Source organism: Danio rerio, chromosome 16, assembly GCF_049306965.1.
Source record: "Danio rerio strain Tuebingen ecotype United States chromosome 16, GRCz12tu, whole genome shotgun sequence".
In the NCBI taxonomy this organism is placed as follows: domain Eukaryota; kingdom Metazoa; phylum Chordata; class Actinopteri; order Cypriniformes; family Danionidae; genus Danio; species Danio rerio.
In genome coordinates this window covers 26,536,594-26,547,836 of record NC_133191.1, presented here as the reverse complement: position 1 = coordinate 26,547,836, position 11,243 = coordinate 26,536,594, and the positions used below count along the sequence as shown (strand labels likewise).

Here is an 11,243-nt window from a genome sequence, read left to right as displayed (position 1 = left end):
ATTTGTAATTGCATATTGTTACAAATGGAAGATATAATACATAGACATTATCAAATTACAGAGCACAAATGTATTTATCTGATGGAGATCATAAAAAAAAATTGCCATGAAAGGTATGACTCATCGGAAATTGGAACAGTGATTTAATCACTCCTACGTTGTTAAATATTTTCCATATGATTGTGGAAGAAAGAAATTCATGTAAGACAACTTAGTGTTTTATTGTTCTCACAATGAAGGTGGGATGGGTCCAATTTATTTTCCCCACCTCCACTGAAAAGTCTGAAAAACTGATGACAGGATGTTTCTCTCTTTCTCTTTCTTGCCTTTAAATTCTATACAATCAGATAAGCCAACAAACTGATGACACTCAAATGAAGCGTACTTTCTAATGAAGGATTTAATAGACAGTTTTTATTTATAAATATTCTACTCAGTTAATTTCTAACAGATTGTAACTGTTACAGTATATATTTAAAAAAAACAAACACACATACATTCATAACCAATTTGCAAAATAGAGGAATGTGAATAAACTATTGAATTTCAAGTTCAAAACATTTCAAACTCTTCAGGTTCATGGGTAATGTGTATTTTGTTGTGTAAATGTATGAAATTGTTCATGTCTTACTTGCTTAATTTGATATATCATCCAACATTGGACTAGTTCTGAGTAAAATAACTAATAATAGTTGATAAAATATCAGAACTTCCCACGTTCAAAACGCAACCACCTAAAGAGAACTTTATATTGCTTGTCTGTTATTTGCATTTTCATTGCATGTTTTCTCAGTATGATCTATCAAATACAGTGCAGCAAGAATTTCGGTTGGAGACAGACATATTTTACACTTGCATTAAAGGGCACCTATTTTACCTATTTTCTTGATTTAAGATGAGTCTTTTGTGTACCCAGAATGTGTCTTTAGAGTTTCAGATCAAAACACCCATCAGATTATTTATAATACCTTTCAGAATATTGCATTTTCTGCTTTGAACACAATGTAGATGTTTTTGTTGCCTTTGTCTTTAATGCTAGTTCTCCCTGCCCACCATTCCTACATTCCTGTCAGAGTGTGCCTCAATCTCCGCCTCGGCTGTGTCAGATAAACAGCACAATGACAGAAATGAAGAAAGCAGATTTGACGTAACGTTTGTGAGAAATACTACAGTAAGACCCTTCCCAATGGTTGTTTGATGTATTTGTTGTGGAGTTAATTCAAGCCTTACTGCAATGATGAGTCACATTTACACTCATCATCGTTATAAAGTTCACGCACACACACAGGCGCACACACACACACACGGGAAATGTGACAGGATAACAGTTAATATCCCCTGCTGTATGATATCTGTTATGTTTACGTACAAAATAATCCTGATTTAACATCCACAAACCAGGATTGAAGCATTTTCTTTTATAATTGTACTGACATGCGGCTCTGCTGATAAAGTAAAGACAGTAAAATCACTGTAATTCATTACAAACATGCACTGTTTTAAAAAAGTTTTAAACTTGTAAAACTCTTTCTTGATCACATTTGATGATGATTGATGATCACAGAGAGCTGAACAGATCTTTTAATCTGAGTTGCTGTCCCCATGTCCTGTCTTGTTGATATGAATAAACGCGTTACTACAGAGACAAGTCAATACGCGAGTCAATCAATTTAGTGGGCAGGTAAACTGCACTCCAACATCATGTTGGAATGAGTCTTAAAATGGGAGGGATTTGGATCCTATTTTAATTTCAGGAAATAAAAAAAAAGAGACTTATTGTCTTTTAATCACCCCAATATGTCTGTGAACACACTATACCTACACAGGTCTGTCCAAACAGCTTATAAGAGATGATTTTCATCATAGGTGCCCTTTAAGTCACTAACCAACACTTGACACAAATGCAATCATGTCGGCAAAAACTTATCAGAGAGATAGACCAGAGGTACTGAGCCGTGGTCAAATAGCTTGAATGGCAATTTCCCCATTGACGTCCATGCGTCTGTCTTAGGGTCGAAGCAGTCAAAGCTGTCTGAGTCTTCTACACGCTCGTGGCTGTTGAAGAAACGGCCTCCAGTCACGTAGATCTTGCCGTTCACAACCGTCGCAGAGTGATGCATCTTCCTGGCCTTCATATTTTCACATTTCTCAAATGTGTTGCTTTTTACATCATAAGCTACCATTCTTCTTGTATAGCCTGTTAAATGAATTAGAAATACAATGTTAAAGTTGACATCAAACAGAAGTTGTGTTTTTTACCATTATTATACTGTTAAATTAGCTTTATGCTTGAATTTTAAAAACTATTGCTATAAGCAACACCGGTCGCTGTTAATTGAACTTTTTAGTGCACTAAAATAAGAAAAATAGATGAAAAGGTATTGGTGTTGAACACTTTCCTCTCAATATCTAAGTTTCCATCTAACTACATAATAAATATTGCATAAAACATTCAATAAAAACATGAATAAAGCACCGTTTCCATCCAATGAGTAAAAGAACAAAATTATCCCTTCCTGATGAACTGGCTTCAAATATTAAAATATAAAACGGAATTTGCTGCGGCAGGAGAAGCCACTGTGGGCCTTTTTTTCTTATATAATAATTGCTTGCACCTCAAAAAACGAAATGCAATGAACAGACAATGGCTTTTGGAGGCACAAGACCGCTCTTTGGGAGAGGTCAACACAGTTCTGGGAGGTGATAATGCTGAATCACCTTGATGACAGATATTGGCAATAAGATTTTAGAAGAACCAAAACAACATTGTGGTATACAATGTAGTCAGTCCACTGGGTTGTCCATTGATGCTGTCCCATTGATTGTGCCCATATTTGTTATAACATAGTAAAATCAAGTGATGTTGAATGTGTATCCTAGTCAGTTGTGTGCATATGTTTTTTTATGTGCATTTTAGCAATTCCATTAAAAAAATATTTATATAAAAATAGGTGGATAAAACATAGCTATCAACAAAACACAAAAGAACATGACAACAGTGAAAAAACAGCAGTTAAGAAAGCATCTCATAATAGCAGTTTGAATGTGTTTGGAGAGTTTGTTGGCATCATGTTGACCAGTTTGGCAAGTTTATATTTATATCAAATTTTTTAATGTATATTTAAGATTACAGACTATATATTTTTGGTTATGCGAGACTATGGGATTACAAGTGCCACATTGGAAATACTCACTCCCGAATTCTAAGATTCTCTCATCGCCTGATAATTTAAGAAAATATTTATATCAGGGTTTTTCAAGACAGGAAGTGAAGTTGGTGAGAGATTGGGATGGGATTGTGGAAGGTTGAATGAAATCTTTGGATGCCCATAGTGCAATGGCACCATATATCAACGCACTGCCCACAAGGTTTTCAGCCATGGTCAAGGATTTTTAATTTACTCCCATGTTGATAGCCCTGATTTATAATAAACTTCACTTCAAACCTTACTAAAATAAGAATAGTAAAATTTGATTTCAAAATCCAGTTTGCTGGAACTATAGTCACAATACAACAAAACTACTTACCGCCTACAATGTAGATTTTATCATCAATCACTGCAGCCGGTGCACAAACATTCTTCACTGTCCTGTTTTCTATCCTGCACCACATATTCCTTCCAATGTGATACACCTATCAAGAACACACAGCTTTAATCACTTTAACATCATTTCAAATTGTATTCAGTTACACCAAAAAAACGTAAAGGATCAAACCTGAATCATTCGCACTGGTTTCTGCATAGCGTCTTCCCCACCAAACACGTAGATTCTCTGGTTGTGTGCGGCTACAGCAGGATGCAGAACTGCAGTGGGCATTGGTGCCATGGCCTCCCATTGGTTGAACATAGTGTCGTATCGCTCTACCTCATTAGACAGCTGTCCATCAGCCCCCAATCCACCCAGAACAAAAATAAAATGCAGGTAGGTGGCGCTCTGATGGCCGTATCGGGACGTCAGCATGGATTCTCCCATTCGCCACTGATTTGTTTTTAGAGAAAGCGTGTAGACTGTGTTGCTGGGTGTGCATTGGCTTCCTGATTTCATTGTTAAGCCTCCTAGTACGTAAAGGATGCTGTGCATGCAGACATAAGCAGGCCTGTAGAGCCGAAGAGGAATCTTTGCAAGCCATTTCCAACAGTGAGATTGTTCATCATAGAGTAGCGCCTCACGGGATGTCTGTTCACCATTCTTACGACCTCCAACTACTACAAGCCCCTCTTTACAGTTCTGACGTCGTGGCGTCCTCCACAGAGGCTCAAGATCACCAGGACAATGAGTGCCGACAGAAAACAAAAGGCGACGAACGGATTCGATAATATCTGTGCATAAAGATGATGACTGAACTAGAGGGTCATTGGCAATGAACTGGAAAAGATAATAAGGGTGGACGTGTCTCAGTCTCACGCGACGGAACAAATCGTGTATGGTGCCATGTCTGGAGAACGGATCATGGTGGATCCAAGCAAGAAGAGTCTCAAAAACTTGCTCCTCCTCAACGCACAGCTTATCGTCCTCCAAGTAACTCACCAGTTCTGGCAGTGAGAGTTCGCAGAAGTCCTCAGAGACCACCACATCTGAGAAGCTCTTAATGGCCAGCTCTCTCGCTTTTTCATGCAAGCTGGAGCAATGCAGGATTTCGGAGAGGCGGATCATGCTCAAGCAGTTGTCTGCACTGAGTTGGGCCTGCAGGAAGGTCGAACAGGCCTCAAAAAGCCTTCCGTACTGAAGCATCGAGGCGGTCTGAATCAGGGGGAGAACCAGCTCCATGCTGATGCTGATGGACCCTGTGTAGACATACTCCACGATCATTGCGAGGATTTCATGAGGAACTCCTTCAAGGTTTATCCTGGACTTCTGGGTCTCTAGGAAGTTGCTGCAGAACATGGCATGGAAGTAGGGGCTGCTGGACACCAGGACATTGCGATGACATGGGATCTCCTTGTTCTCAGAGCACAGAACAACATCAGTGAGAATTCTGTCCTTTCTCAAGGTGTTCAGCTCCAGTAAAAGGTTGGAGATCAGGTCTTTGTCTTTAAAATGCAGAATTTCTGATACTGGACCATCTAAGCTGTGGGGAAAAAAACAATCAAAACATCTGTAGGTATGACATTTGTCACCTTAATCACAAGCAGTGTTACTAGTATAGATTAAAATGTATGTACAAAAAGATTTTTTTTCTGTAAAACTACTGATTTCTTCCATATTTATGCCATTTAGACCTTCATTTTTCATCAAATAACAAAACTTTTTCGTCCCCATGTTTTTAGACATTTATATTTAAGTTTAGACAACTCAATACCAGCGATTTAAGAAACCAATATTAGTCCCTTTATTAATCTTGGGTCGCCACAGCAGAATGAACCACCAACTTTTCCAGCAAATGCTTTAAGCAGTGGATGTCCTTCCAGCTGCAACCCATCACTGGATAAGAACCATACACAACATACACAGACAAATTTTTTATCTTACCTAATTCACCTATACCAGTCTTTGGACTTGTGGGGGAAACCAGAGCACCCGGAGGAAACCCATGCAAACACAGGGAGAACATGCAAACTCCACACAGAAATGCAAACTGACCAAGCCGAGGCTCAAACCAGCGACCTTTTTGCTGTGAGGCGATCATGCTACCCACTGCTCCAACGTGCAGCCAAAATCCAATATTACATCTCAAAACTTTAATTATGTATTTATTTAAATGTTAAAACAAACCAATAAATATACGTATCCTTTTAAATGATTATGGTACACTTGAGCATAAGTGTAAATTAGTTTTATACTTTAATTAGTTGTGAAATGAAGCAGCTCTGCTATTGTTTGTGCACCACAAAATTCAAAAAGAGCATATTTTTATTCATCTGCATGTGAATGAAGGGATAAAGAAAACTATCCCTCTTCACTTTATTTAATACATAAACTTTTGTTGCAAAACACTTATTTAACAATTCTGCAAGTTCACCACAATCACATTTATCTCAGATTTTTTCCAATTTCTTGAAGACTGACATATAATGACAAGCAAACAGAAAACTCATGCATCTCTCCACAATCTACAGGTGCTGCTTTGCAGGCAAAGTTTCTGCATGGTGCACTGATGTGTCAGCCATATCTTCCCTTACCTTGTCTCAGCTGATTTGAAGCACATTTTAGATAGTCCTCTAAATATTAATCGACCGTCAAACCTCAAGCAAAGTTCAAACTCGTCCTTCTGTTTTCCGAAACTTCTGAAAGTTCTTCACTTTCTCAGTTTGGCAGGTGGATGTTTATAGAGACCGAGGCGAGCACGGGTATGTTATTTGTTGTTGAGAAATCCTTCGAGAGGCCTCAATGTACATTCCAGTCTCCCTAAAAATAGAAACCTCTCCTCTCTGTCAGAACTGCTGGTCCCGCTAACACCTCCTCACCCCTTCTGTTTTTCCATAACACAAGTTTCTTCACTGTCTGCATAGCATGTCTGCATTGCTCCACCACCACGTGTGTTTGTTTACCAAAGCTGTAAACAACCCCACTGCTGCCCGAAAGCTATTCTGAGAGGTTGCTGGATACTTGGAAAGACCCCCATTTCTAAGATAAGCCCATGCTGTGTTACTACTGCAGCCGTTGCTAAACACCGGGATGATGAAGGCTTTAGGATGAGGAGACACAACAGCTGAAAGCTTTTAAGCCAAACATCAGCAGGTAGTCTATAAATTGACAGGCATTTGTTCGGACACAGAATTGCTAGTTGTAGGATACAAAGTTGCATAAGAATCTATAAACAAGTACAACAGTTTAAAAGTACAAAACTTAACAAATGAATGTTAATTAAAGTCGTAGTTTTCATTTTTTTAACGATTTTTAAAGATGTGGTTCTTTGCAAGTGAACGTCTGAGGCCCTTCAAGAAAATGGCGTTAGATCGACAGCGCCATCTTGTGTTATTTCACTGCACTGAGGTGCATTACGCAATACTTGCACGTGTGCTGTCATCTTTTTCACATGCTGTAAACTGAAAGGTTTAACAACTTCAAATGAATACGTTTTCATGTTTCCTTACGATAATATTAGAAGAGTAGGAGAGACTTTACTTTAAGGTCAAATCAAGCAAAAAATGTAGGACTGCATAATATTAATTTTCCAGAATGGGCTTTGTTATTTGTGAGATCTGAAATAACAATTATTACTAGTAAAAATTCAATTGTTGATATCAAAAATGTAATTGTTGATATCAACAATTGAATTTTTGATATCAACAATTAACTTTTTGATATCAAGAACTAAATTGTTGATATCAAGAATGTTAATTGTTGATATCAAAAATTGAATTGTTGATATGAAGAATACATATCCTGGAAGGGAATAAAAGTAAAAACGGCTTGCCATAGGGCTTTGGTATTTGATATATCAATTTATGATAAAACCCAGCTACAAGAGTCTAAAAATAAAAAGAAAAAAAATTTTATAGAGCAATTATTTACAATTGCACAATCTGATTACTTTATGATAACACTAGTCAAAGACAGTAATTCATGGAGTGCAAAATTAACAGCTGTTCATATGATGTAGTCATCGCACAGCATTGAAGTTTACATTTCTTTTAAAAGAACCATATTTTCAATTAATTTTGCACTGATTTAAGTAAAACACAAAACAACATTTTTTGTGCTTGAGTGAAACATGGATGTTGGGATTGTCTTTTCTTTATAGTTTAACCTGTTGGAAAGTGCTCAAAAAAGTAAACAGTTTTTTTCTACAAATATTTTTCAACATTTAACCCCTTAAACTGGACCTCTTTCTTTCTAGAATCCCACATTTATTGTTGATATAATGTGCTAACAACAAGGTCATGTGTTTTATTTGTTGCTTTTCAAGTTGCATGTCAATTGCCAAATGCAAGAATGTGACACAAATTAGTTGAAATGAGACTAGCATTGCTATCTACAAAACTCTTAAACTCCTGAAACACAGTGACTGAAAACTAGATTGTCAGGTTAAGAAATTCATGGTAAACAAATTTCTGCTCCTCCCTACCCATTGTAGGACTTAAAACGAATGACTTGAGTAATTCCTTTGAACTTGTCCTGCAACACCCTTTGTGGTTGGCAGGCAGTGCAGTATATTAACATTAAAGTAATGACAATGCCTTTGATGTTCTATAGCAGACATCTATCTATCTATACATTTGTATATCCATCTCTCCATCCATCCATTCATCCATCCATCCATCCATCCATCCATCCATCCATCCATCTGTCCGTCCATCTGTCCGTCCATCTGTCTATCCATCAATCAATCTATCTATCTATCTATCTATCTATCTATCTATCTATCTATCTATCTATCTATCTATCTATCTATCTATCTATCTATCTATCTATCTATCTATCTATCTATCTATCTATCTATCTATCTATCTATCTATCTATCTATCATCCATCCATCCATCCATCCATCCATCCATCCATCCATCCATCCATCCATCTGCACAGTTTTCATTAAAGAATAATGGCAATGGCATTCTCGCATGTTGGATCTTAAATTCTTTACAGCTGTCTTTTATGAAAATAAGTAATCCCTTGTCTCTTGGCATGTATCCTGAAGTGTAAAGTGTCAGGAGAGCTACTAGTGCTCTAAAACTAAAGCCTGCAGATACTTCTCATTTCCTGCGAGGTACACAGCAGTGCTGACTCTTTTCAGCAGTATCCTCGTTTTACTGTAAATCCGCTGTGTATATTTGTTAATTATCTCATGCTAAGCACTCTAAGCCTCAGGGAGAGCATCAACACTGATCTACACTGCTCATCATAGCAGGATTAAATGAAGGGTAAATAACAGTCAAACAACAGACTGTCATGACCCAATATAATAATTATATAAATGCATTTATTTATTTATTTATTTATTTATTTATTTATTTATTTATTTATTTATTTATTTATTTATCATTATATCATGATTATGGTGATCAATGTAAATTGCAGATGAAAAAAAGAATGACAATTTAATAAAGTAAAAATGTTTCCACATATTAATATATCTACTTTATTACTATAAAATAATTACTTATAATTTTTTTAAATTATTTTTTTTTAATAAATTAATTAAATTATATAATTTTTAATTAATTCAATTTTCATTTTTTATTAATTTTTTACAATTGATTAAACTTACTAAAAAGATAAGTTTCCAACAAAGCAGACCCAAAACACAAAATATAACTTTAAATCTATATACTTTGCCATTATATTCAAATCAATAGGTGTTTAACAGCAAAATACAACGAAATTTAGCAAGATCACTTATTCTTTTACATATTTTAGTGAGTATGTATGTTTTTGCATAAATGTAACCCTGAAATGGTTGTTTGTTACAAAATTATTGGAATATTGAATGCTGAAATACATGTTGTCATTGTTGTTGTTTTTTTAAGTAAGACTATACCCTTAAACTATAGTTTAAGAGTAAATGACTGCAGAGGCAGATGTTGAAAAATAAGCAGTTCATTCTTCTGTTCTGATGCTCCTGCCAAGATTGCTCCGCTTGTCACTTTGTTTCTGATTTAGGCTATTTGGGACTAAAATAACTGTCTAGAAACAGTGGGAGCCAGCTGATAGTCTGGCAACAGCAATCCTCAAAACCTTTCTTGTCTTGCTAAGAGTGTTGCTCTAGCTGGGTCTACATCTGGTCAACATTCACTCTTTGGCACCCCCTAGCAACTCCCTGTGTATATGCACATCTGAAAAGGTTGTAAAGAGTGATTTAAAATATTCACAATAATTTTTTTATTAATACTTTATGCAGAAACCCACCTATATAAATGCATATAAATATTTTATTAATTATATTAAAATGAATATAATGAATAAAATCTAAAATACTGTTTAACATCTGTTAGTGCTGAGAATTGATTATTTATTCAAATTTATTTTGTAAGGCTCTGTGGTGTGATAGAAAAAAAAAACCTTAATAATGAAACAACAATCTGCATCAAAAAATCTAAGCTCGACAAAGGAAGTTATATTTAGTTATACAAAATTAACAAATTCTGGCATGTCATTGGTTTTAAAACACTCTTTACCATCATGTTGTCTTATGTATTTTGGAATCTAGAATGGATTCTTGATTCAGGTCACAGAATGACCTCCGATTCTTATTTTGGACAATAAGGTGTCTCCTGGCATGCAAATACCTACAAGCAATTAGGTTTAGTTCACAGGTAACACTTATTTGAACATGCCAAGAAAACAAAATGAATGTAAAATCATGTCAAATATCTACACTGTAAAAAATATGACCAAATAGTCCTGACAGCATATGTTTTAGGTCATTATAACCTATTAAACCAAGTTAATCATGCTCTAACTTAAGTTTATAAGTTATGCAAGCTGATTTAAGTCAGTTCAATGTTTAAGTCAATAATCAATGTTCAATGGACTCATAAGGTTAATTTTATTCAGCTTAAAATGTTTAAGCAACCAGGATTTTTTACAGTGTATTTTACACACACATGCACACACAACATCTGTATATATTAAAAAACAGATATAGATATTAGATAGATGTTAAATGCATAGGCCTAATGTATATGTTTATTAAACTTGTCTTGCATGTAAAAGCCTGCATTGTGCTTGTATACATGTTGTTTCTGCATGATTTATAAAGACAAGCCTTTGTACATTACAGTAATTGGCACTAGCCATCAATCACGAGAAAAGCAAAATGTACGTGTACTAGAATGAAGGCCAGATTTGAAATATATTATGCCACAATGCCTGATGCTTTCTGAAGAGCACTTTCATCTTGTGTTTCCTATAATGGACTCCTTTGTGATCATTTGGACAACAAACCATCGTAGTACAAGAGGCTCTCTCTATAGCAAAGACAATTGAGGATTATATTTGCATGTTGCTGTGGTATGGAGCATTCAACATTCATGTGCGTGTTTACAATATCGTCATATAAGATAGAATAGTACAAAATACAATTTACCTATTAGGACTTACAAGCTGACCTGTAAAAGATCAGTTTGACATTGATATATTACGCAGTTTGCTTCACTCATGCACAAATTTAAGGGAACATAGCAAATAGTGAGATAGCAAATTGGGTCATGGTGTGTCAGATCTGAATGACCTACTTCTTCCGGGGCTTTTTAAATTTATTTTTTATATATGCCCTGAAGAGAATGTGCTACTTTTAAAAAGTGGTGGCAAAAGTTTTGGTCACCATCACCACACAATACGCATACAGTTTAAAGTGTCTA

The 11,243-nt window shown here is 35.8% G+C and overlaps 1 protein-coding gene across 1 annotated transcript; it reads right to left on the bottom strand.

Annotated features, from left to right (window-relative positions):
* Positions 1–392: 392 nt before the first annotated feature.
* On the bottom strand, positions 393–6,896 carry klhl38b (kelch-like family member 38b). Its single transcript, XM_686705.9, has 4 exons — positions 6,123–6,896; positions 3,718–5,071; positions 3,529–3,634; positions 393–2,197 (listed from the first exon to the last, which is right to left on the bottom strand). Exons 1-4 carry the CDS (start codon positions 6,146–6,148, stop codon positions 1,908–1,910), a joined length of 1,776 nt encoding a protein of 591 aa, XP_691797.2. The 5' UTR covers positions 6,149–6,896; the 3' UTR covers positions 393–1,907.
* Between the last annotated feature and the right edge of the window lie 4,347 nt (positions 6,897–11,243).